At 40.2% G+C, this 27851-nt stretch overlaps 1 protein-coding gene across 1 annotated transcript in view; it reads left to right on the forward strand.

Moving 5' to 3' along the window:
- Positions 1–27851, forward strand: part of col27a1b (collagen, type XXVII, alpha 1b) — a 56967-nt gene that overhangs the window by 20810 nt on the left and 8306 nt on the right. The window contains 41 exon segments of the mRNA XM_029439559.1: positions 186–239; positions 1478–1522; positions 2456–2509; positions 3693–3737; positions 5494–5547; positions 6396–6440; positions 6815–6868; positions 7135–7179; positions 7367–7420; positions 7623–7676; positions 8763–8816; positions 8947–9000; positions 9085–9138; positions 9228–9272; positions 10323–10376; positions 10606–10650; positions 10815–10868; positions 11243–11296; positions 11524–11577; positions 13340–13393; positions 15572–15625; positions 16059–16103; positions 17037–17081; positions 17348–17401; positions 18062–18115; positions 18204–18257; positions 19247–19300; positions 19542–19595; positions 22047–22154; positions 22253–22306; positions 22551–22658; positions 22736–22789; positions 24065–24118; positions 25123–25179; positions 25263–25316; positions 25423–25476; positions 25581–25634; positions 25764–25817; positions 25927–26034; positions 26415–26522; positions 27732–27839. Coding sequence (XP_029295419.1) covers positions 186–239; positions 1478–1522; positions 2456–2509; positions 3693–3737; positions 5494–5547; positions 6396–6440; positions 6815–6868; positions 7135–7179; positions 7367–7420; positions 7623–7676; positions 8763–8816; positions 8947–9000; positions 9085–9138; positions 9228–9272; positions 10323–10376; positions 10606–10650; positions 10815–10868; positions 11243–11296; positions 11524–11577; positions 13340–13393; positions 15572–15625; positions 16059–16103; positions 17037–17081; positions 17348–17401; positions 18062–18115; positions 18204–18257; positions 19247–19300; positions 19542–19595; positions 22047–22154; positions 22253–22306; positions 22551–22658; positions 22736–22789; positions 24065–24118; positions 25123–25179; positions 25263–25316; positions 25423–25476; positions 25581–25634; positions 25764–25817; positions 25927–26034; positions 26415–26522; positions 27732–27839 — 2415 coding nt within the window.

Consider the following 27851-nt stretch of genomic DNA (forward strand, 5'->3'; position numbering starts at 1 on the left):
ACTCTTGTTTATTACTTCATAAATAATACCGTCTTTCTTAGCTTCTTGTTATTGCAATCAGTGTGCTTAAAAGAAAGCAGCTGAATTACAGCTTCCATCCTTCAATGCTTTCTCCTTTCTTTTTCCCTCTTTTAGTCTCCAGCCCTCCTCTAGTGCTGATTTCTCTTCTGTCTCTCTCTCCACAGGGTGAACGGGGAGATGATGGAAGCCCTGGGGCCAAAGGCTATCCTGGCAGGCAGGTGCAGTAAATCTAGTGTTATGGTGCTGGTTGAGCAGGGCCACACACACACACACACACACACACACACACACACACACACACACGACATGGAGACACGGTGACACACACTCGCACATAAAGGAGGATAGAATATCCTAGAGGCTAGGGTATCATATTTATGGTGATTTCAGCTTTTCAAAATATTTTGGCCTTTTTTAATAAATCAGATTTCCGCTAGTAAGTTTTGTTTACCGTCAGAATGATGAATACAATGGGAATTATTGGGGGAATCACTTGTATGTTTTCTGTAGCTAGAAAATAATCTCATTTAAAAATATTGGAAATCTCAGCCATCGGCATCTCGGTGTCAACCTCAAAGAATCTAATTTGGTAAATCCAAATAAATAGTTTGTTGCGGCTGAATGAAAGGAAAAAAGGCCCTAAGCTGTTCAGAAACACCTGTATTGGAATTTGAGCCATGGATGCCCTCGGTCGAGTGAGAAAACAAAATGTCAAAGGGTTTCCAGAGTAAGCACTGCTCTGAAGAAAGAAAATGTAATACAAGTGTGACTAATGCCACAGTTCCAGTACAAATAGGCTTCCTCTCTCTGTCTTTCTTTGCACCACTAGTAGGAATAGTGTTTAATTTAAGAAGTCAAAGCTGGGGGAGCATTAGGGTTTCTCTGCAATTAAAATCGGTTTGGTTTTAGCTTTAGGCAAATTTAAACTCCATAAACAGCCGGACAACTGCTTGCTCACTTGTCCACTGAATGTTCATCTTAACGTCACGTTCAGGCTCGGGTGTTTGCTTCTGTGCTTTAGTGCACTTACTGTGATCCCTATAGGCACTTAGTTGTGTGTGATGGATTAGGTTTTAGCACCCCCTACCATCTGTGGGCTGTGAATCACCAGCGCTGTAAGTTTATGTCAAGGCGTTGTACTTTGCTGTGGGGAGTTCTCCTGAGCTGATCTTTAAAGTTGCAGGCGGAGATTTTCTGCACTGGTGGATTTGTTGGCAGTGTCTCTGAGAAATAAATGTGCATTCTGCTTTAAGTATTGACACGACAAATGCCAGCCATGAGGCTAATTAGAAATTAGCCAATGCAAAAATCTGGATGAAGTGAAGGAGTGGGAATTAATTTTTTAACCTGGTTAGGTATATCATAACATTTTATCTTGTGTTTCCCACTTAAGTACTTTCACCACCTGCCACCTTTTGTAACCACATAAATATGTTTTGTCATGTATTACATTTAGGGTTTGCCCGGGCCTGTAGGGAAAATGGGGCCGAAAGGAGTCAGGGTAAGTAGATGTCAGAAAAATGATAGCGTTGGCATGGATTTGTGTTATTAAAATTTTTAAGGTGGTAACAAAAAGGTGCTCTGAAAGTAAATACTGTACATCGGCCACTGTAAAACCCAGAGTGTCTAAAGCACCCTCAGACCGACTGTTTCTGTTTCCTTGTATTTCCTGTTCTTGTCATGCACCCTCACTCAGCTTCCACTGAAGGACACATGGGAGAGAGGAACGACTCTCCACTGTGTAGTAAAGCTTCTGAACTTTCACTTTCTTAAACAAACTGTGAAATGCCTGCTAAATGACTTGCCTAACCAGTGTGGGTACATAAAAAGGCCAATGTCATAAACGCCACTCTTCTGCCCTTGTTAACTTCGTGATGATAATGACAGATGGTTTTGTTATTAAAGTACTGTAGGAGAAATTAGCTCTGGCTTTCTTTAAATCCTTTCCGGGCTTGCTGTTCATGTTGCTGTCAGCCAAATATCATAAAACTATACTGCTCTGCCGTGGAACGTTACCATGACGCCTTCAGACATTAGCTTGTCATTAAATGTCGTAATTTGTGCTTCTGCTTTTTTTTGTTGTTGCCACTTTCCCCCTCTTCTTCCACTGAACAGGTTTGGCAGGGAGTTCTTCAGAGATCCCTGATGTGAGGGTATGTGCCCTTGGACTACATCGTGGAAGCCAGCACCATGCAGTCCATGGGCATATACACTTGCCTCAAGGCTTGGCTCTACAAGACCACTCCTGCGGTGCTGTGACTGAACAAAGCAGCACAGCTGAAGTCTGTGAAGAAATGTGTTACTGCTGTTGACATCTAACAATTCTTCTCTATGTCCATCATCTCTGCTCAGTCTCATTGTCCACCTTCTTTTGCTTTTCCATCTATCTTTGCCTCGTCTGTTCCTCCACTCCATCTTTTATTCATCTCTCTAGGGTCACATTGGCATCCCTGGGCTTTTTGGCTTTCCTGGTCTTGATGGCGAGAGAGTGAGTATTAGTGGCTGTGAGAGTAAATCCCTACTGGGTTGCATTATCTGACTGTCCATGGACGAAGTGATGAAACAGATTTCATTCTTTAAGTTCTGCAGACACACATAAAAGCCAAAAGTAGCCAGGCAGGTTCCTTTATACTATACTGGATCAAGCCTGGGAGTAAAGACAACCTACAGCCCAACCTCTACTGTCTAGTTAGAAGCTTAACGTGTAGGAGTCAGATGTAAAGGCACTTAATACCTCTAGGGCCGTTTTCAGTTTTTAGCAACACTAGTGAAGTAGTAGTTGGTCCGACATTGAGTAAAACATGTCACTAACGGTGGGAACCCTGACATTTGTTATATGAACTTATAGCCTGGGCCTCAGATGATGAATTGCTTTGTTCATTTTTTTATTTAGTGCCAATAATAACAGGTCAAAATTTCCCCTATGAAATGATAGTCCTATAACTAATGAGTCAGTCAAGCTGTGCTTTGAGATGAATGCTGACATGGCATGCTACCAATCTAACATGCCAAGCATAGCTTAGCTTCAGCACAGCTGAGGCTTTGGCTGAAAGTACACTTCAGTCTGATCACAGTTGAGTCACGATGTAGAACTTGAAGAGTTGAGTCTCAATTGTCCTAAATCACCATTTTACAGAAGATACGATATTAGGATTTAGTTAAAAAACAATCTCACCTCAAAGTTATTTTAGCATTTGATCTGATCTATAGATCATATGACATGATCTTCAATCATCGTCCTAATTGTCAGGGATTTGTACATGTTCAAATGTCCATTTACTTCTGAGCACTTTAATAATTTCTCATCCATTTTAGACTAAAAGTTGATTATTTACCATGAAGATTATGTAACAAAGAGAATTAAATGCTCCAGAAATGCTACTACATGAACATTGAGCTGTTTGGCAAGAATGAACTATGAAGCTCAATATTTAAGAAATATTCTCCCACTAATGATAAGGATCTAAGAATAGAAAAGTTGTTTCTCCATTTTCTTTAGTTTTCTCTTGTGTATGGAGCATCATAGTCTCACAGGGCTCAAATGTGGCTGATGAAATGTCGTCTCATCATCATCATCTGTGTTTCTACATTATGCACATTTGTCTCTCCTTTAGCTCCTTATCCGTTTCTCTCTCTCTGTCTCTCAACTCTGTTTTCTTTCCTGTTTCCAGGGAATTCCTGGCGTTCATGGGAAGAAGGGCAAGATGGGTAGGCCGGTAAAGTTTTCTCTCAACATACTTCTCAGAGAACATTTTTAATGCAGCCTCATGAAAGTGAGGGTGTTTTGTTGTGATCTATGGACTCTGCCTGTAGTGCAGAGCTACTTTAAAGTGTAATAAAAATGAGCATTACTTTGGCAAATACTCTATTTCAGTGGGAAGCCCCTTCTGGCCTTAGTCGTAAATCTGCAAAGAAAAGTTGTGATAACTTCCACACTGGCACAGTGATGCTAGGGAATTACTACAGGGATTGTTATAAGGGGAGAAATATGCACCATAAACAGTGTAACTGAAGGTATTTTAATGTGTCAGCAGATTACATTTAATCCTGCCGTCATATTAAAGTCAGTGACTCGTCATCTTGTATGATTCATTTTCTCCGGCTGAAGTTGATTAGGAAACATTGTGTGTTATTACTGTGCTTTTTTTTGCATGCAACTGATATGATAATGTGATGTGTCAGTTGTGGGTTTGGCTCTACCCACACATCAGGGAAGTCTATCGTCGTTGGCGCCTGGAAGTAAATTTCCCATCCTCGCAGGCTTACATGGAAAATACTAATACTGCATAACCACTCATGTTTTTTTCCCAGGCCTAGTCTGGTTGTACATGTTCTTTTTCATAGTATTATGCAGTAGCGGTCAGCGACATAGACTGAGGCCAAAACATATGCTCATAATAGCCATGTCATGAGAAAGACATTTCTCTTCCTCTGTGGTGAAAAGTGAGGGCAGTGGCTTTACGCAAGACGTTTTGTTTCTGTCCTGAGTCAGCAGTAATGCCATTTAACAAAATTGGGAAAGACACACAAGAGAAGGAGTTGGCATGTTTGATCCACATGTCCCAAATCGTAAAACAATGTGAGATTTTATGGCGTTTTAACAGCTCCCTTCCTCCAGTGTTAAATATATGGATGAAAAGTAGGAAAGTCTAACGTGTTAGAAAAAAAAAGAATCTATGCTATTAGTTGTATAAAGCACAATGGCATGCTTTTTATCAGACTGATCACATAATGAAAAGTGTCTCGCCAGCCTCACACAGGCATGTGTTTCTGATCAAACCAAGTTATTCAGATTTTTCCACATTTCCTGTGGCTTCATGTTGCACCAATTACTGCCCATTACTTTATCCACATTTGCCTAATGTTGTAAATCAGCTGTCTGACACACAAACAATCCTATTTCCGCCATCTCCTAAGGTCTTCATACTCTGTACACTCTGTAGGCGAGTGCTGAGCCGTGATGTGCGGTTGGTTGCATGTTGACCTTGGCACAGTGTCAAGCACACGTTAGGCATGTGGCCTCGCGGCTGCATCAAGCCTCTTGTTCTGCCTCTATAATGGAATTACAAGCACCAAGCAAAAAAAAAGGACGCAGTCATCAGTTTCTGAGCCAAGCAGCTTTATTCGGCTATTTAGGCAAGTCCTGGGGGTTTGGTTTGCGGGCTGCCGAACGCACGCTGCCAGCGCGTGCACACGCAGACACTGGGTCGCTCGGAAACACTCAGCCTGAATTTCCTGCCTGTCTCCCAGGAACGAAGCGCTGGAAGCATATTTGAGAGGATTTGCTTGGCTTTACTCTGCAAACTTCTGTTTTGGGAAACATTTTGTTGGTCCTCTGTGCATGGTGTGATAACTTTACTGACAAACCATGAGATATCTAAATAAATGCAAGTGTGTTGACAGCATGAACATGATAAAGCCACTCAATTTCCCCTCTGGTTACATGACCGTGCTGTTTGTTTGTGTGCTCAGGGGTTTCCTGGTGACTTTGGAGAGAGGGGACCTCCTGGCCCTGATGGGAACCCAGTAAGTCAAAATGATGTACATGAATTGGCACTGTGCAAATCTTCATGTCTGAGTCTGAAGTCGACAAAATTACACCTGATAGAGATTTCGCCAGAGTTCGGACTTAATGTACAACAATTCATATAGAAATGCAGTACAGTGTGCTTTACAAGGAATGAAAAATACACTCGTGAAGGGAGAAAACGTAGACACATTTTGGAGTACAGAAATAACAGGATCGTAGCTTACTGGCATATTGTTTTACAGCAAGAGCATTTTATTCCTGCGCCTGACTGTCCGTGCAGTCATTCAGTAACTCTCACCCATCATAATCCATACAGCATTCTATGAGGGTAGCATCAGCAGCTTCTCTCTCCTCTCCTCTCCCTCTTAGTTTGACCCTCACTGCTCGTGATTGACAGGGTTAGTGTTAGAGTCTGATTGGCTGACCTCTGAGAGCTTCCTCCAGGCCTCATTTCCTCTGCCTCCAGAGAGAAGAGTAGATTTTCCATTTGGCTGAATTCATCTCCTTTCATTCATAGAGGAATAGAGGAAGGCGACAGGAAGGCCACACTGGGCTGTGTGTCATCCATCTCTCCACTGGATGCGTCGTTTGGAGAGGATGTAGGCATGGCATGTGGCTGCAGGGTAGATCATTTGGAACAAGCCTCTCTGTGTGTCAAGTGCCAAGTGCTCACTCACTATGCTTGAATGAGAGGAGAAACATTATTCCAGCTAGCAGTGGATGAAAACAAACACAAATAGACAAACATACATTGCTTTCATGTGATTGCTACACCTATATCGGACTTTGCTTGTGTTGCATCTTTTCCTAAGCTCCCTGTCTTTGTCCTCCCCCTTCCTCGTAGGGTGAACTGGGACCTCCCGGCCCATGTGGAGTCGTCGGTCTTATTGTGAGTGTTCTCACTGATTTTATAACTTTATGTTTTGTTGTTTTAAACACAATGGTTATATTTTGCATGTTCCGTCTCTTGATCACATGAGCACCTCCCATGATATAATCTATGTATATCCATTAGAAAAGGAGAACGCATATTAAAAGGATAGAGAAGAAAGACAAAAGATACAATTGCACAAACTAGCAGACATCCATGTATACAAGTACTCAAAGTTATACAAATAAGAGTAAAATGAATACACAGTTCACACAGATAATTCATAAGGATGACATCACAGAGATAAGAACAAACCTTTAACAGCTTTCTTATATTGTGCAGATGCTAATCAGCGATATAAGTGTGTGTTGTATGTGTGTTGATGTGCGCAGGGAGACATGGGCCCTTTTGGCATTATGGGCTTACCAGGACCACCAGGACTCAAGGTAAATGATATGGTTTCATACTTCTGTCTCTGTCTGCTTTTGGTATGGATCCAATATAAATAGGGTACGATTTGATTGGTTAACCAGAAATGTCTCCAAGTAGCGGTTGAGCTCACTTTGACGAGGCAGATGTGACAAGTGGTTGGTGATTAAATTATTCCACGGCCTGAGTATGTAAACCCTGTGATCAGGGAAAACTGCCAGTCTGCTCATTAATCAAGTTTAATCATAAATCATGTATTTCCCCCCCTTCCCCCCCCCCAAAGGGAGTACCTGGAAACCCAGGGGAACCAGGACTGAAAGGTGATAAGGTGATCTGTCTTTCTCACTACTAACCTTCTATAAACAAGAATGCAAGAATCGACAAATCAATAAATTGTATTTTAGACTCCTGAGAAAGCTAACAGTTAACACAAAGCTATAATGCACGACTTGTCCTGAACTTTTGTGGTGCATGTCCACTGAATATAGTTTTTTCATGTTCTTCTGTTTTCTCAGGGGGATGTTGGCTTACCAGGGGAGCCAGGCGAGTGTGGTTTCCAAGGGGACAAGGTAATATCACGTTTGTATGTGCTCAGGTGGTACAGCGGGTCAGCCATAAATAATAAGATTAGTTGTTCGATGCCTGGCTTCTCCTATCTGTATGAGTGCTTCAGATGATTAGACATCTCCGCCACCATCGGTGTGTTGAAGCAGCATCTTCCTGTGTGTGATTGTTTTTGTTGTTGACACTGAGCTGGCTTTTCTCTTACAGGGTGTCCGTGGCTTACCTGGGTTGCAGGGTCCTTGTGGAAAACCTGGGCCACAGGTATTTTTTTCTATCACACATTCAAAAATAAAGTTGAAAAACTAGTTTCTGCATAGAAATCCCGTACAAGCATCCCACCCAACAGTACAACATCATTGACTCTACATGAAGTTAAGACCTAAAAGGAGCTCAGTGCTTCCAGTGCAGATGTGGGATATTTAGTATTATATTGCACAGTTAATCTGTCATTGGTAACAGCACATTGCACAGTTTTCCTTCATATAAAGATTATACTTTTTATTGTATTAAGCGATTTCTTTTCATGCTCAACTGCTTTGGTTGTTTGTATATTTCCAGTGAGCGATCAATACTTGAAATAAAGTGCTGTCCATCTAATGGAGCACACACTAGTCTGTGAGTAGACACAGCTTCCCTAACAATGTTGTTGTGAAGTCTAGTTCTGCTTTCTTTCCTTCCTGCTTCAGATAAGAATGTTGTTCTGAAAGCATAGTGGTGTGCTCTAAGGCCAAAGCAAGTCTTTGGCTGCACTGAAGAAAAAAACTGATGGTGCTCTTGAAGAAAAAATGGGTGGAAATCTTCATATGTAAAAAAGCAAACTTCAGGCACTCATGCGTGTGGGATAACTTTGGTCTAAGAGATGTATGCTAATCAAACTGTGGCATAAACAATTCAGCAAAGAGTAGAGCATTGGCAAATTCCCAGTGCATATTCTGCTTTAGCGTTAAAACTAATCCACCAGTGTTGGCAGTTCGTTCTGAAGTGCCCTTAATATTTTGAATGATCTCTGATCAGATTTGAGATTCTAGCATGGAAAACCCACTTTCTCAATGACCAAACTCTTTTCCTCCTACGAATCTTACCTCAGCAACAATGGTTGATTTGGTAATGTAAATGCTGCAGCTTTAAGAAAATTAGATTTCAATGGAATTTGCATATGCAGTACATGACCTATAAATGCACAAAGAATGAGCATTTTCACAGGTGCTATGAGGATGACTTTAGATTAGATACATTTGGTCAAATACATGATGTTCCCTGTACAAACCATAAAGGGCATTTAGTTCAAGTTATTTTAAGGAATCTGATCTGTGTGATAACAGTACCATCACTTGTGATATTTCTTAGGGCAAACCTGGTGAAAAAGGCCCTGATGGTTTACCTGGCCCACTTGGCCCAGAGGTAGGACTCTGTTCACTAAGTATTATATTTTGACTAGATGCGTAATATGTTCATGTTATTCATTGCTGATACAATGTTGTGACCGCTGTGTGGTGACGAAGCTGCGGTTCATTTCCTGTCCTTTTCACAGGGTTTTCCAGGTGACATTGGCCCACCGGGACACAATAGCCCCGAAGGCCCCAAGGTTAGAGGGCCATTAACTCTTTAAATATAAACTGTCAGTGAGTAGAAATTAAGTTAAAGTTCACTCTCAGTGTTTCATCCACAGGGAAAGCAGGGGACAAGAGGTTTGCCAGGTCCAAGAAGAACACCTGGACTTCAGGTGGGGTCGACTTCATATATTTTGAACATGAATAAAAGATTTTGTATGTTTTTTCTTGCCTTGACCTTTAGTGACAATTCTTTTGTCAGGGTGATGAGGGACCACTCGGGCTCGCTGGACAGGCTGGACTCGAGGTGAGTGCTGATTGGATAAGCACTGCGACTACAGACCAGTTAGAAAATACAATAACATATTTTATTGTATTTTCTTTTAGGCTCCACACACAACACCGCAATACTTACTACGCACAAGTGCACCATGTGTCTCTGCCTAAATTTAGCTTTGGAGGAATAAGTATGACCTGTTGTGGACAGTAAGTCTTTTGGCTGACTGACGTCTCCATTGTTCTAAAGCTGTTTTGAAAGACTTCCTATTGGACGCTCTACACTCATATTACCAGATTGGTCAGCAAATTGCTATACTGTTATCTATCATAAAAACAAAAGTCACACACAATCACAAACAAAAGTTTTTAAACGTCAAACCAAAATATATAGTTTGTTTGTCAAACATAATTATATCAGACGTTGTGTTCATTTTAAGATGAATGCACAGGGAAAGGTATATTTTAACCTAAATCCTGACAATAATTAATTCTACTGGTATATATTCAGGAGGTGAAGTGTGAAATGATATGGTTTGATTCAAGGGACACTATGAAACAACTCAAATAGTCCCCCTTGTTGTTTGTTTTTCAAATATCTCAATTATTAGCACCTCTACTTCATGGAAAAAGAGGCCGTGCAAGACAATAATAGGACTTACTGAATCAAAGTCCACAGTGACTATCTCGGTCCAAAAAAAGCGTTTGTTTGGAGTCATCCCAGGCTAAACAATAGAGAAGACTTTTACAATCCAACTTTTTTTTTGCAACGGTTGATTCCAGTCTGCCTTCTCCCAAAGTTGAACCCACAAGTGATTACTGAAAACAAACACAAATGACCCAATGACTTCTGTGAGTAATAGGAAGCCTTTGATGCTGCCAACGGCGCTCGGTTTTTTGGATCATTAACTTAAAAGGGATGTTTTTGTTTTGGCATCAATTGTTGGTTTGTTTAGTGCCGCAGCCTCTTCGGGGACAGCAGACTCACAGACTGTACCTTTTACAGGAGATATAGAGACTTTATTGTTCATTGTGTAGAGCTGCAGTACACTTCTTTGTGTCATTTTTGCTTTCTGTTCAGGGCAGGCCTGGGAGGCAGGGATTCCCTGGACTGACAGGCCCAGATGGACTCAAGGTCAGACCTTATAGTCACACATCCACCGCCGAACCACTGTCATCCTTAACTGAACATCCTCTCCTCGGCTTTCTTTTATGATAATGTCTCATCAGAATATGTGTAAATTAGATGTTAATTATCCCGTTTCCACAGGGGAACAAGCCTCCAAGCGCATTTCAACTGATTTGAACTAAAAATGAAAGGCATGAATAAGTTTGTGATATGTTAATTGGCTGCTTTGCTGTAGGGCGAGACCGGGATAACTGGCGAGGTTGGAAAGCTTGGCGAGAGGGTAAAGGCTTTTCTCTCCTCTTTCTGCTGATTTCTGTTTGATGCTCACTGTGTGCCTGTTTAGTTGGAGTCCCAAAGCTGTGCAGCCTTTTATGAGAAATATAACTTTATCAGAGCTGAGAGAAATAAGAGACAGTTAAGACCACATATTTTTCTTTCCCTTAGGGATTGGCTGGTTTTGTCGGGTCTCTTGGAGAGACTGGCATCGCAGGAGAAAAGGTTAGCGTGCCCTCAATTTGTCACAATTTGCTCGTATCAGAAATTGTTGTCAATTATGAATCAGTTAAATTGTTCTCTGTTGATGTAGCATGTGAGTGCTGAAACAAGAAACCAATTTGATAATTGTTTATCAAGCTAAAATGTCCTGTGTCAGCCTCTCAACTGTGCAGATTTGCTGCTTTTCTCCGTATTATTTCATTGTAAATTAAATATTGTTTCATTTTTTGACTGTTACAGCAAAAAAAAAACAGCAATTTGAAGGCACCACTTGTGGACTTGTAATTGGCATTTAAAACATTTAAAAATATTTATTTTCATTGTAATCTATAAATAATTAATCAATGCTCCCCTAATTGTGGCCTTTGACTCTCCAGGGGGATCGAGGCAAAACAGGCGCCCCCGGGCCTCCAGGTGAAACGGGGCCGATGGTAAGGAGTAAGTCTGGACCCCGTCTCGTACCAGGGGGCATTCAATTCTACATACGTAAGGGTTGGGGGTGTGATATCTTTGGAGAGACTGATTAAAGTTATTAAACAATAATTGTCTATACGCAGATCATTTAAGGCCTTCCAGTTTTGTCAGAAATCTGAGAGCTAATTTATGATTTATTTGATAAACCATATAGATATCATTTGAATGATGTTGTATCCATCAGGGTCACACTGGTATACCTGGACAGTCGGGGACACCTGGACTGCAAGGGATCCCAGTAAGTTTACTGTTATCATTGTTATACATTTATGTGCACTAAATGTAAACCAGACTTCACTGCTTCCTGAAGTGCACGTCTACATCAATTCAACAACGTTACAGCATTGGAGTTCAGCTTGTGTTAAGTTACTCTATAGCAGGGGTCACCAACCTTCTTGATACTGAGAGCTACTTCGAGGGTACTGAACAATACGAAGGGCTACTTGTTTGACACAAACTTCCTGAATAATATAGATGCACGGGTCACCTTTAATGATATTATCATTAATAATAATAATAATCATAATACATATTCATATATGTGAAGAGACTGATCACATGTTAATTATTCCTCACAATGATTATTAACAATGATTTACCATGGTAGGAAACGTTCTCAATCTATGTCAACATTTGAAAGTCAGAGTTATCACATCTCTGATATCTTTGTAAACAGTTTTGTTATCAGTTATTGACAGTTTTGTATGAATGAGAACATTCGTAGCATTTTGTTCAAAATCTCACCGGTTATATTTTAGTACAAAGTATCATTAACTGTCACATCTTCAAATCATATCCTGTTTGTTCAAACACTAACTTTGTAACATCAGAGAGAGTGGAGATCACATCGGAACCTGTCTTCTAGTCTTTGAACAGTGTTTTCAACAATATCATTGCACCTTTCAAGACCTCTCCGTCCGAAGAGGCTTTCTTGTACTTTATTTAAAATGTGCAGCTCTAAATGAAGCTTATGTTGCTTTGTGTGACTTGTTCACCGGCCTCGTGAAAAGAGATGCTGCTGCCCAAAGCTTCTTTTAACTCTCGGCTTGTTCTGCCCGCAGTGCTGCAGGTGTGTAGTTAGCATGTAGTTAGCATGGTAGCTTTGTGACATGTACCAAAGTGTCTCCACAATGTGCCGCTTTGGCCGTCGCCCCGCAAATGAGACATACACACTTTTTTTTCACTGTTGTAAAAAAATAATTCTTCCTCCCAATCATTGTGAAAATAGTTTGTTGTCTTTCGCTTTTCTGCCATGTTTAGTGTAAAAAACGCACCTAGCGCCCCATCGTAGCTGCTCCCGCTAATTTGTCTCAGTGAAAAGTGAAATGGAGATTTAGCTTGCATCCCTACAGGGTCAGAGTTCATATATACATAAAGCATTTTTGTTTTTTAAATTCTATATTCAATATTTTCATTTTAAAATAAAGAATAATTCAAGTGTTATTGATTTTATTTTTTTAAACAGCAAAACAATGAACTACAAATTTTAGACGGAGCTTCATGGTGACTAGTGCTATTTTTAGAACATGCGGGCACCACGTTGGCTACCCCTACTCTATAACAAATCTATTATTGACTTAACATATCAGTCTCATTGTTTCCCCTAGGTTTACTGCTTTGGAGGGGCGTGCGCGTGCGTGGTGTGGGGAGATTGCGTTCGCGCGCGTGGCGCGGTTTCTAGTTAGTTCCCTTTCTTCCGCTCTATAGGTGTGTGCGCACGTGTGTGTGTGTCAGCTGCGAAGCCCCGCCCTTTGCAAAACGGAGCGAAGGAGAGAATGTGAATGCTAGTAGACAGTACAAACTGAAACGTGTACATAAATTAGATCAATAGCATAAACGTTTAGTTTATTTAATAAAAGAGCACCTGTCAATGTGAAGTGAGTTGTGAATAAAAAATACATATATTTTTTTTAATTTGAAAAAGAAAAAAACACCATCTATTTTAGATTATATAGTATGCTACAGTCAAACTCAAAGAATATCTCTTCACACACATGCAGGGGCCTCTTGGTTCACGGGGATCCATCGGCATCAGAGGACCCAAAGGCAGGAGGGTAAGTAACTGAAATCTGTGTTATGCGATTATGTTAGGTAACACGTTACTACTCTGTTTCCAAATAATATGACACAACAAGTCAATCTACACCCAATTCATGGGATTAGCAACATGGCTCGAGGAATAGCAATGTCGATATCGGTCCGTCCACCACTGAGGACTGAAATATGTCAGCAGCTATCAGATGACATTTTGTGAAGACATTCGTGGTCCCCAATCTCAGCTAGCTTTGTGTTTGTTGCTAATAATCAAATGTTAGCATGCTAACAAACTAAACTAAGACGTTGAACATGGTAAACATTATGCCTGATAAACATCAGCGTGAAGGCATTGTTATTGTGAGCATGTTTCCTGGCTGTAGAACGCTTTGAGTTTTATATTTGCGGTTAGGTCTTACCCAAGACAAACTTAACTTCGCTGTGTAGGAAATCATGTATCTTTCATCCCCAGCAGCAGCAACAATAGTTTGTTTGGAAATAAATGGAAGAAGAACTGTGTAACGTAACGATGACATGAGCAGTGATGGCCACCTTCATTTAAAAACACCAGAGCAAGGATTGCTTAAAAAGAGGACCTTTAAGAAAACAGCTACTAGACATCTTTACATAATAACTACAACTTATGTCTGAACATGTGTGAGTAAAGCACATGAATTCTAACATGCCTCCAAAACAACAGGAGTACATGGAAACAAGTTTGCGTGCTGTGTCTGCCATGAGCTCAGGATGATTCCAGTGATCGTTGGCTTTTCCATAATTGGGTTTTCTACTTTGGAAAAATAGCCCATGGTTGCACAGCAGGATCGTTGGACTAAATGAATAATTGATCCAACATGAATAAGTGGTATAATTAAGGCATTCCGTTCTTATTGGCTTTACACGGCTCCCTTGATATCACAAATGTGATATTTAATAACTATAATTGCTGATAATTACATCAAGGCTTTGGAAAATAGAATTAAGACGAGCATGATTAAACTCCAGTCCCATGATTACACCGACTGAAGTCATTCCCGGTAACAAGAATACCAGTAAAAAACCTTTTCCTGTGACAAGTTTTGTAATTAAAACTGTAATAATGCCTCCAAAAAAGAAGATAATAGCTTTATTCTTCAGGACACACACTTCTGTGTGTAGTAGTGGCCGCTATTTTGATTATGTATCCAATCCTGTCACTTCATTTCTCGTTTGCTCTCATATCTTGTTATGTTTTTTTTTATTTTACCTCGAGAGGGTTTCGTCATACGTCAGTCATACTTCAGCATCATGTCACCCTGTCATTCAAGTTTGTTCAAAATCTCCCGTGCCCCCATCCAAACTGACTCCATTGAATTTAAGTATATTTTCAATCTTACACATGCTGCATATGATACATACTGTATGTAAACAAGTCATTGCCATCATTTTATCTTAGGTGTTTTCACTTCAGTAAAACAAAAAAAACTTATCCATTAAATGTTTATATCTATATAGCACCAAAAGTTATTTTAAAAGAAAACAGATCAACAGCTTCAGATCAAAAAACTTCATATTTTTACTTCATGTTTTTACATAATTTCACAATAGTTTCCATCATAACTAAACACCACTCATATCTCTGACAGAGAACTCATTTGTCTGCTTAGACCGAAGCAGAAATTGAAACGTGAAGGCCTCTTATAGGTCGGAGCTGCACTCTGCTCCGGCCCTGTTAAAATCACTTTCATGTAAGATACATGAACAACCAGCAAAAGACACAGTCAGTCCTTTGATATGTTCTGACAGTGAATCATTTGGTTCAGTGTTATAGGCAAGGATGAATCAGCGGCAGGATTTGTGACCTTTTCCCAAAGCGTCTTTACAATGACCCCAGTGTGCGACCGTGTGTGATCGTGGAAAGATGGGGACAAAGTGTACACAGTGTGGATTGGGCATGCTTCAGAGCTAAATCGCAGATGCCAAGTATTTACAAAAAAGCCACAATCTTTGGTGGTGTCTCTCTGATGTGGGTTAAACCACAGCACACAATGAAAACAAGAGAGCTGCCTCCCAGGCTTCACTAAATAGGGATGACAAACATGGAGATGAAGTGCCCTAATTCATTGACTTAATATGTTGAACAACAATTGCCTCAGGTATGTTAAAGGCCACATTATCCCAAGCTATTCATCAGTGACAAATAGTATTTCTGTCTTTAGGGTCCGAGGGGTCCTGATGGCCTAGTCGGGGAGAAAGGGTCTGCTGGAGTGAAGGTGAGCACATGGTCAGATAAAAAACCTTTTCAGATCCTCAGATTTATTTCCAGTTTGTGGCTCTTAATTGATCATTTTGCTCTACATGCCAACATTGCCTTAGATAAATGTCTCTTTCAACCTCCTAATTGCACACATCAAATCTGTCCCATGGAAAGCTAGGATAAACAAACTGGCTCAAGTTTCTGTAAAATAGGAAAACAAAAATCTGAACTTTTATGCTTTGTTCAGCAGACTTTTATTATGAACTATTTTTAACTTCTGAAGAATCTTTAGAGGACACTCTTTGTTAGCTGTAAATGTAACAACAAAGCCTTAAATCAAAGAGTGCTGAAATATTGATGGTGCTGGTAGTGCTTGGCAGTCGGGAACATTTTAACTCTGGGGGATTTCAGAGAACTCAGTTAACTGAGTTGGATGTTTTTCTTTGCAGGGCCCTGATGGTCCACTAGGAAAATTGGGCCTCCCCGGGGAGATGGTAAGAGAAATGTTACTTATTTACTCTCCTCTTATAACAAAAATGACATTATTAGCAGTATTAGCACAATCCTGCTTACATTATGCCTTTTGAAGTCCTAAAGGAATTATTATCCAGAATAAATTATGTTGATACTTCTGTCCTCGTGAAGATTAAACAACCACCTCATTAAAGCATGCACAGAGAAGCGCTCACACAGTTTGGTATGAGCTGTGTCTTTGATATTACATACAGTAAATGATCGTGTAAGATATGGAACTGGGCTTTCTTGTTGGTAGGTTTACAATTTGGTGCATTCTGGGATGGCTAATATTTAATCAGTGCAAAAATTATCAGTGAGTAACTGAATTACTTACTTGAGTAAAAGTAGCAACCCACAGTATAGAAATATTAGTATATAATATAAATATATAATATTAATAATAATAATTAATAAATTGGTAAAAGTCCTGCATTTCAAATGTTACTGAAGTAGAAGTACAAATATTATTAGCAAAATGTCCTGAAAGTAATCAAAACTAAATGTACTTGTTATGCACAACAATTACCCCTGTAAGTGTTCATTATTATCATTACTTTAGTATTATTATATATGATATTCTTCTTATTGATATACGTTGTTTTATTGATATTATAAATCATAGTAATGGATTGGATCATTTCACTGATGCTGATGGAAGTGCATTAATCTTCAACAATGCATTATACAGATCAAATCATATTCTAGTAACTAATGTAATAATAATTTTTTCACCATTGATTGAGGGGCCAAACGTTCATGACTTGGTTACTATGTAAAACCTAAGAGAGGTGAAAGTGAACTGAGCCCTCCTCTTGTGCCGACCGTGCCCCTCCATTAGTTCGACATGTTTTAACTCACTGTTCTCCGCTTCGAGTAGAACTTATTTTTCCATTTGTGTCATTGTGCTGCAGGGAAAGCTTGGCGAGCCAGGTGAAGCTGGGCCCAGGGGATTTCCAGTAAGTGATTGGGGCTAACAGATGTCTCTTTTAGGTCAGTCTTGATTTTTGGGGTAGAACTCATTTTGGGGAACAGTGGTGGATAAGTGAGGCCTGTGTGGCGCACTGTTACTCTAGTGGGTGTTGTAGCATTTCAACATGTATCATGTACCAATAGTCTGTGTGTGTGTGTGTGTGTGTGTGTGTGTGTGTGTGTGTGTGTGTCTGTGTGTGTGTGTCTGTGTCTGTGTGTCTGTGTGTGTTATAAACACCTGTACTATTTTCAGGGTGTTCAAGGACCCTCGGGACCTCCAGGGGCCAAAGGAATTGCAGGAGAGACAGTGAGTTTATTATTTGTTTACATTCATTTTGGTTCCATAATTGAGAATCATCTCTATTATTAAAGACCTGCTGAATGGCAATGTTTTTTTTCTCTGTGTTTTTTACTCCTATCTGGTTTAAATATATAACATTTGGGAAGTTGCAGAATGTGTAAAAGAGCATACCGGCAGTATCTCATTATCTGAAACAGCCTGTGGCTCTCCATCACCTACTGTGAACTCCTCTTCTTGCACTTTGCATAACAACTCTGAATTTCCGCTTTTATACACCTTTTATTCGATGCCTCCTCGAAACCCCATATCCTGTTCAAAAAGCCCTGAATTACCTAATCCTTCTTCTCTCATTCTGCCCAAGTCTCCCGCATACAAGCAGAGAAGTTGTGAATCTGAGACAATTGGATTTACACCGTCCCCTTCCTGGAGAGGCAGCTTTATTGTAGCCTGAGTGTGTCTCTATAACAGCAGGCCTGTTTCCATCACTTTGGCTCAGTGTTTTGAAGGCCCTGCAGATTAACTTATCTCCACAAATCCACACTTTCTGCCTGGTTCTTATTTCTTTAAACATTTTTCTTCCTTTCCTGTCACTTTTCAGAGGCTTTTTTCCTAAGATAAGAAAGTACTCTTAACCTTTTTATTGGTGCCTCTATTTTGTCGCCGCAGGGACCAGCCGGGCCACCGGGAACCATTGGGTCACTGGGGGAAATGGGACCGAGGGTGAGTTTGAGCACACAACTGCTGTAAGAGCTCCCATTTACTTTGAAGTTAGCACTGAATACTAAAGGCTGTTGCTGGTTTTAAACAGGGGCTGCCGGGGAAGGCTGGAGAGAGAGGACTGCCTGCTGAACCCGGAGAGAAGGTGAAGACGACTATGAGCTGCTGAAATTTTCGTTAAATCTTTGAGATATTGGGCTGGTGGATGTGCACTTCTGTTGGTGTTTTACAACATGAACATGTGTGTGGGAGGATGACATTACAGTAGCCTTCGCTGCAGTAAATGGTAATGGTCTCCTACTACATGGAATTATATTTGTGCCTCGATCCTGAGCGCGAGAAGGAACATTTTGAGAGAAAACAATAATGCGCATAAATTCTATTTTGTATAGAAATTATTATCCGGATTACTACTACTACTAGGCAAGTAGGGAAGCACTGGGTAAGAAACTACTGTTAACTAAACTGCTTGGCTTAAAAGGTAGCTACCTACGTACCAAGATACTGTAGCTACATTTCTAAGTAAAATGTCCTCAAGGTCCATGAAACTAGGTTAGTGACCAAAACTGTATAAACTCCTTACGTATGGCTGAGTTGTGTCTATATGACATTCTCTCAGCGCTTCTACCTTCCTAGGCATCGATAATCTTACTATGTTTGTATATTGTATTGGGAAAAAAAACAGCCAATCAGAAATCACTTACTCTAGTTTTCAGTTGGCTGACATCTTGGCAATGTAAAACCAGAAGTCAAATAAAAAATAGAAAATATAATGAATCAGTCCTCGACTAAATAAATTCTTAGTCGTCTAACACATACGATTTTGGCCACTAATAGTTGATTCAATCAATGGATATGTAAAACTGAGTTTCTCCACAAAGAATCGTGCAAAAGCCCCACTTACTTACTCTAAACCAGAGATGTGCTCGTAAGCTTGGAAATAAATGATTCCGTATGAAAAGGCATAAAAAAAAATGGAGTATTAAAATAGATTAAAAAAGAGGGGGCAGCCCAATTATTTTTACCGCCGTCAAAATGTACTCAAAAATCAAACCATGGTGGAAGCAAAGGTTGTACATCAAAAGGTGCAACACATCCCCAATGAAGTAACCATCATGCTTCTGCTCCTGACAGGGTGCGGTCGGTCTGCCTGGCAACATCGGGGAGCAGGGTTTGATCGGCCAGAGAGTGAGTATCCCATGTTCTCTTTTAGTCAAAGTGCGCTGGATATATTTTGCCAAACCCTCAAATATTAAAAAGTAAACGCGTCGCCTGCAACGCAGACTAAACCATGTGGTAAATTTGTTTTCAATTTGTACACAAATGCAGAAAAGGTTTGGCTTGTGACACATGTGTCTTTGCTTCCTGTACTCACTGTCCTTGTAACAGTAAAACATATCGCTTTATATGTTTATGATTGGTCTATCAGGGTGAGCAAGGCATTGATGGGGAGGCTGGACCAAGTGGACCCGATGGAGCCAAGGCAAGTTCATAAATAAAAGACATACTGGGACTTAAACATTGATTTATTCATCACTTTAAAAAGCCAACTGTAAAGGCTCACAGTAAATGGAAACACATTGCTTTGGCCTGCAATCAAAGTGTTGACAATAACTTCAACACAGATTCATTATATCCCGATTGCTATTTGTCTGTGAACCCAGGGAACTCACCGGTTTACTTTAGCAGCTTATTGTAATTAGGGCAATACTATTGTTTGTGGGATATTGGCCTTTGTACAGCTGCATTGTGTTGATGCTTAGTGAAAACAGATATCTGAACTATTTTAAAAGCTCTAAAGTCTGGCAAGAATTGTGACAGAAAAAAAAAAAAGAAGATGGAAAACAAAAGAAGCCTGCCGATTCAGCAGAGCCACACGGCTGGAAGTATGGCCGACAGACCCACAAACAATGTTTGGCTTAGAACAAGGTGGCAGAATGTAGATTCATAGACTCAATAGACTCAACCTGAGAGTCTGTTTAGCTTCGTGCTCTTCAGATCCTTTCTGTTAGTCTGGAGAGTAAACTACTTTTGAGGGGTTTTTGGCCACAGTGCAGCTTCTGGATGGAAAACAGGAGCTCAAAAGGGATTTGTGGCGTCTGCTGTTGACTGTTAAGATAATGAAAATCACAAATTCTTACGTTATTTTCTTCCAGCAGTCTGTAGCAATTTCTTAATTTCAGGCCTTGTAAGAATATCAAGTCAGTCTTATCTGCAAAATCAGTTGCTTCAGAGAGAAGACATATTTTCATTTGAATAAATCAGGTTGTATAGGTCACTGTAGGTTTGGTTGAGGATGAAGCCCAGGAAATGGGTAGAGAGTCTAAGAAACGAGGTGGATACAGCAGAAGTTCCTGAGAATTTACTGTGAAGTTAAAACTAAACCCATATCTTCACAAAAGATCAAACTACAGGTTGTTCAGTGTGTTATAGAAGTCATGCTGTTCACTAGGATATTCACTGGGGGGGGGGGTGACTCATTGCACTGGTTTTCATCCTGTCTTCCCTGCAGGTGTTCCTCAGTCTTCTTCTGCTCCTTTTATCCATAAATTCCAAAGCGCTCAGTTCTTTGTCCATTCTTGTTTCTTGTTTTTGATTCACATACTTCCCCTTGGACAGACCATTAGCCTTTTTTCATTTAGTTTTTTACCCTTGTTACACAGACAGGCCTTGCTATACCTTTCCCTAAAGCTACTCCTCAGTAAGTTAGACTTGTTAGCTGTCTACAAAACTGCTTGTCCACTATGAAAGCATGGTTGGCAATTTCTTTCAGTAAAATGGCAACAAATGTAAAATCCTCATGTCCAGTTCTGATAATGTAGCATCACCTTTACAGCTGAGCCTTGGCCCACTTTCAGGCAACTAGTGATTCACCTTGTACTTCACTTTGACTTTCTTCTTTTCCATCTTAGAAGTATTTCCAAAGTATAGCCTGTTGGGTCTCACTAACAAATGAGTCATTCTTTTTATATACTGTAACTCTGTTTACATGCCTAAGCTGCCACTGCAGAAACTGCAGCTACTTTCAGAAGACTGTTATGTGAAGAGAGCTCAGATCTCTCCTGTGCTGGCCTCATGTCTTTGTGTGAATACTGGATACAATTTAGATTGTATTAGTTTTAGCATTGAGGACATCCATTGTTTGTTAACGCTTACAAGGGAATGTTTTAATAAAGCCTTTATAAGCACAAAGTGTGAGCTAATAGTCGCATTACTAAGTGATGTAACATGTAATAAACATTTTTATGTGTTGGGCTTGATTTTGCCATGTTATGAGTAGAGCATATCTTTTATGCTATAAGTAGTACCTGGGAAGGTTTCTGGACAATATTTCTCATTGTGTTGTTAATTGATTTCCAACTATAAATATGCATTTGCACAATATTCCATGTTGATAAAATTATAAAATACTTTTAAGGTACATTTTGAACAGATAAACTATGGATGCGATAAATCTCAATTAAATATTTGAATCGATTGACAGCCTTTACTTATAATCTGCTGCTGCTCAGATTGGTAGACGCTTTACTCACAGAACAGAACTGTGCTGTCATCGGATCAGGCCGTACGACTACTCTGCTGTCATAATTCAAGAGTATTGGATGATTGATTCTCGTTGCTTTCGTTTTTGTGGCCCCTCGGGCTTTGCAATGGCATTTATGCAGAAACTTGCTCAGTTAATTGTGTGTAATATCATGAAAGCCTGTAAGCACAGACAGACCTTTCATTGATATATTTAATTTTGTGAAGGTCGTTTCTCATTTATGTATTTATTTATTAATTTATGAAAAAGTTCTTATTGGATATAAATAATAAGTTTTCCAGTTTGAATATTTTATTCACATGTATTCAAACTACAACAGCGCAAAATCCTGGCCACGGTAACGGAAATGTATGATCACTTTTTTCATTGGACTTGTACAACTTTTCTCAGGGTGACAAAGGAGATGCTGGTCAGGAAGGCGCTGAAGGAGACGGCGGAGAAATCGGTCTGAAAGGAAAGGAAGGACCCTCTGGGCCTCCCGGATTGGTCGGTGTCAGGGTGAGTGTCTCAGCAGCCAACTCCACATTTCATTTAATCCCCGTGAAACGACCGCTTTTTTTGTCCACTTACAACCTTGTTCGATTTTCATCTACCAGGGTCAGGAGGGTAAACCTGGCAACATTGGTGAAAGAGGAAAGCCAGGAGAAAAGGTTTGTCAGTTCACTTGCTTGGGGCTTAAATACACTTTTTATTCTTGGATGTCTTTACTCTCTTGCACGTTGAATAGCTCTCTGCTGTAGTGGTAAACACACAGTCACAGGTCAGTAACCTCCATAAACATGTCAAATAGACTTTCAGTATTAAATGTTTGAATTGTCAAACTACCTAAACTCAACTGTTCGGGGGAAGTTTGTACTCTCACTGCATACCTGCTCATTGATGGCTTCTGTCCAGGGGAGCAAGGGTCACCAAGGTTACCTGGGTGAGAGCGGGCCAACCGGTGAGCAGGGAGAGATGGGGTGTGTCGGACAGAAGGGAGCGAGAGGCACCATCGGGCCAGTGGTAAGACGTCTGCAGGCAGTTTGGAGGACTTTGCTTGGTTGTTGGTGGATATGTGCTAAATATATTTATTTCCCCAGGGTGCTCCGGGGAGAATGGGCCAACAAGGAGATCCAGGCATATCAGGCTACGAGGTAAGCACAGGGATGGAATAATGCATTTCATTGCAGGATGCTAGTCTTGCTCTTGCTCTGCTGTCAATTCATAAATGTTAGTGACAATGAACATTATTAAGCCTCTAAAAATAAAGGCTGTCCTCTCTATTTCTATTTAATATATTTTACTGAAAGAAAACTTCGCACAATATTATATTGGGTGTGTGGGTAAAAAGACAAAAACAAGTAGGTTGCCTTGTTGAAAGGTGCATCACCTGATGAATATTTAAACAACATAACTTTATTCAGTATTTCTGTTTTGAGGTCCATTCAGTGCGTGTGGGATCGTCTGGATTTATTCTACATTTTCCACCAAAAAATGCTAAACCGAAAAGCCTTGATTGATTTTTGGCAGGTGTTTCATCTAGGTTTACATTTCACACAGAACATTATTGAGTGATACTATCGACTTGCGAGTAGTTACTGTGCTTGTATTGTTCTGGTGTTGATGAATCACAGGCTGAATCTCATTTGCTGGTTATTTGTTCTCCCTCTTCACTCCACAGTCAGGGGAATCCTCTTCTCTGCTGTGTAGATGTTGCTTAATTTAATCTTTTTTGTAGTGCAGATCAAATCATAACTTATCTTTGATTTCTGATGATTATTATCTTGATTAATCGCATTGTGGATGGTAGTAAAACCGTATACTATTTTAATTACTTTTTGTCTTAAAGCTGACCACTAGAGGGCAGAAAGTAGACACTGAAATGATTATGTTATGGTCCGTGGGGGACATACAATGACAAACACAAGCAACACAAATGAAATAGCAAAAAGCGATTGCTTTCGTTTTCTAGCAAGCCATGTCTGCTTGCAGCTAGCTAAATGTACCTCTTATTTAACTAACCATACCAACGAAGAAGACACTTGAAGTTTGCTAGTTAAAAGATTGGGGTGGTGGAGAAGCTTTTTATTTACAGTGGAGTTTTCAAATGTTCTCTTATTTCTTGTACATACAGTTGAAAATAGCAAGATTTCCGTTCATTACCTGTGAATGCACATGATAGATGCAGGATAATAAATCGATCGTTGCAGATTTGAGACCAGAGTTTAATCAAACCATAAATAAATAATAAATAAATAAACCACAACTTCAGTGATGAATCACAAACATTGAATGGCAATAAAAGATGAAGTGATTTCAGTTTATTGGTAGTCTCTACCTCGACTCCCCGTGTTCCTCTACATTACGAACATGATCTTTCACACAGTAAATTGGGAGGTTTCGCTCACAAACTCTTTTTCTTGTCACAGGGTCACATGGGACCGCAGGGACCCTTAGGACCTCCTGGGCCAAATGGTGAAAAGGTACACAACCACATTTCCTTGCTGTCTGCGCTGTGACTGTGTCTATTGAGCTCTGGAAGCCTGTAATGGTTGCATTACTTAACACTGTAAAACTGTCATGCAGCTCTTTGTCTTTGAGTGGTCAGTTGTTTTGGATGCATTGGTACTTCAGTTAATTATAGCTTCCTCTGTCTTGTTGTCCTTGCAATACTCCTAAAGTCATCTCTAATTTGATAAATGATATGAACCAGGACGTGTCAAATTAACTCAGTGCTGTCAAATGTATATAATTAGCCAAGCACCTGGTCTGCTCATGATTTTGGAGATATTAGCACCATAATTTGTGTTTATTTGACAGGAGCAGCACACAATAGAACACATGGCACTAGAGTTTAGTGAGAAGCTCATTTGCATTTATTTTTAGTCCCTGGGCAGGAGCCATCTGGATGTGGATATTTGTTACATTCTTTTTGCCAATATCCACAAAATAATGGCTGCGCTTGGCTTCTAATTAAATCAATAACATGCTATCACACAGCTCGTTGCAAAATGTGTGATTGTCAATTGAGAAAGCCAGGTAGCTCTGGTAACTCTAAAATACAGATCACAGTTCTATTGAAAGCACTAATGCTACAACACATTGCTTTCACCCTTGTACGCTTTGCTCGGTCCCCGTCCGTCACTAATTGTTCTCCTACTTTTAGCCTGTTGGGCTCTTCATTTATTTATTTCATTTGACACATGCACCACACATGACTATTACCATCATACACACATCTGCGGTCATTGTTTAATGAATCCCATAAAGACCCTGGAAGAGACATTGGCTCCATTTATGTGAAATGGGATCATTGTGGGTAATAGCGCATGTAATGATTTGACATTTATATAAAGAGAGCGGGCAATGTGTTTCCATTGTTGTATTCTTTCAAACAAAACATGTATTGATTTTGCACAGACCATTTGGTTTGACTGGAAATTCCGTTGATTGCGGTTGTTTGTCCGCGTCTGTATTGCTTGTTTAGGGTGAACAGGGAGACGACAGCAAGGTGGAAGGTCCCCCAGGTCCCCAAGGTGACAGAGTGAGTTTCTTACATGTTGTTCCTCGGTCGTTTGTTAGTGGTAGTCTGGATTGTTTAATTCATTTCTTTCCTTATGAAACCAGGGTCCTGGTGGAAACAGAGGAGGGAGAGGTGAGCCAGGGGACCCCGGACACATTGTAAGTGAATTTAAAAAAAGCGGACACATTGGTTGCTTTTGTCTTCAGGTATAATGTCAATTAAGTGAAGTTCTGTACATTTAAATGCAGAAAATAATTTTTCCAGGGTCAAATAGGTGTTGATGGAAAGAGAGGTGCAGCTGGTGCCACAGGGCTTCCTGTAAGTTTCTTATTTATGTCTCTTAAAATGTGAAAACTCTGATATATAGATATTTGTCCAAATACAAACAGTGTAATTCAAGTCAATCATAATGATCATTTTAGGGACATCTTGGACCAAAGGGACAACCAGGGCTGAAAGGATCCAAAGGTGACCAAGTAAGGACTTAAATAATAGTGGCATGTTTTTATTTTATTTTATTAGAAAACTCAATTACTTTATGCAATATTATTGCACTGTCATACAACCATGTCAAAACTGTGGAACATGAACTCTTTATGCTCCAGGGTCAGAAAGGAAAATCAGGGGCGAGAGGCTCGTCTGGAACCAAAGGACCACCAGTGAGTTGGAGGCATTTCTTGTCCTACTGTACAGTCAGACATAACTCAGTCGAGCTACGTGTTACTAATGCAAGCTTTGACAGAAACATCTCTCATTGTCTTTGCTAAGGGTCCAGAGGGTCTTCTTGGCCCACGGGGAGTTGAGGGCAGGGAGGGACTTGAGGGCCAGCCTGGCATGGATGGACTGTCTGGTAAAGATGGAACTAAAGGAGTCAAGGTGAGGGAGCTGTCAATGGTGCACCTTTCAAATTCATGAAAAGAAAACCAGGGCTGCGATCGAACAGTCAAAAAACATTACGTCATACGTCTTTACCTAACCGCTTCTCCTTGACCTCGTTGGAAAACGCCATGAAGTCAAGGGAAGATGTGACGAAGAATTAATTCAATTCACAGCATTATCTCTTTTCCTTTGGTAAAGGACGGTCCAGTGTACCCTATGCTAAAGGAGCTAAGAAAGGAAGCATTGAAGCTCCTTTCCTTAGCATTTAGAGAATTCCACCAGCTCTTATCATGGCTGCCACTTAGAAACTTTCACTCAATGGGAACCTTCCGAAGCCTATCCGTCATTATTGTTCACCAACCATCTTCTGTGTTTAGGGGGAGCAAGGAGAAGACGGAGAAATAGGCTTACATGGCAAACCTGGGCATCAGGGTACAACTGGCGTGACGGGGCTCCCCGGAAGTCAAGGGTCCTTTGGACCCAAGGTGAGAATGGCAGGTGCACAATTCGTACCATTTCTTCTTCATTTTAATTGCTTGAGCTTAGAGTGCAAAGTTTTGATCACATTCACAAAGTTAAACTATAGCACAAGTTTTTTTTATTGATCACAATGCGGGCCATTTTATTGACAATATCAAGTGGAAATTGCTAACTCAGCTTTATCTGCCAGAGTTGGCGCCACAGTGCTGCCTTTATGTTCGGAGTGTTTTCTGATCTCAAATGCCAAACTCTGCACAAAGACTTTACACCATATCTCTAAAGACCTCATTTTCACTGCAATAGTTTTTGGAAGTTAGTGTTGTAAATATTAATGAATTGGCACACTCTTGATCTGCCAATATTACATAAAAATCACATATGCATAACTGTGAGAAACACAAAGAGGCTTTAGTGTTAGTTTAAGGCTCCCTCACTGCACATGGTCAGGGAATAAAGTTGCATAATGATTTGGTTATTTGGTGATCTGCACACAAACATTTATTGGATTTGGACAATCTGTAGTTTGGTTCAACTCAGACTCTGAAGTTAAGTTTTCTCCTCAGCTGCCACGGTGGCAGGTCCCTGAACATGAAATCGTCTACACAATTTATTTTTCGGCCACTTTTGAAATCTAGATTCAAAGATTTAAAGGCTTTATTGTCACAAATGTTACAGTGTAAGTTGTTGGCAATACAAAGTGCCAGGCTCCTATAACAATGCAACATACAGTATAGTTATGCAACATATGAAGAACGCTTTAGAATTGTAAACACAATTAAAAATAATTGATTGATCAATTAAAACAGTAAAAAATGGAATACATATAACCTTAATCCCTGACTATTTTTAATTTATGAATTGTATTTAAAAAATTATATTTCTTAATATAAGGAAACCTGATGTACCACATCCAACATTTACCCTGTATTTGGCAAAATTTCGACTTCCAAAACTGATTTTGCACCATAGTAGTGTGGGGGGAAAAGGCACCAGCACGGCACAGTTGAGATCCGGATTCAGTTTTTGGGCAGTGGTGCTTCCTGCTTGGTTTGCTAACTCACCTAATGCAACTAGCAGGTGTATATTGGTGGGAAGCCAGTGAGGGACCATGTGCTTGTCGCTTCACTAGGGGGTTTATACTGGCGTGTTTGTTCAGAGGTTATTTGATGGAGTGTGAGGATGTGTGTTTACATGTGTTTATGTGTGTTCTCCAGGGTGAGAGGGGTCTTCCAGGCCAAACTGGTGCATCAGGAAAAAAAGGCTCCATTGGCGGGATGGGATTGCCAGGAAAACAAGGAGACCAGGGACCTAAAGGGCAACCAGTGAGCACTGAT

This window comes from Cottoperca gobio, chromosome 9 (genome assembly GCF_900634415.1).
Source record: "Cottoperca gobio chromosome 9, fCotGob3.1, whole genome shotgun sequence".
Lineage (NCBI taxonomy): Eukaryota > Metazoa > Chordata > Actinopteri > Perciformes > Bovichtidae > Cottoperca > Cottoperca gobio.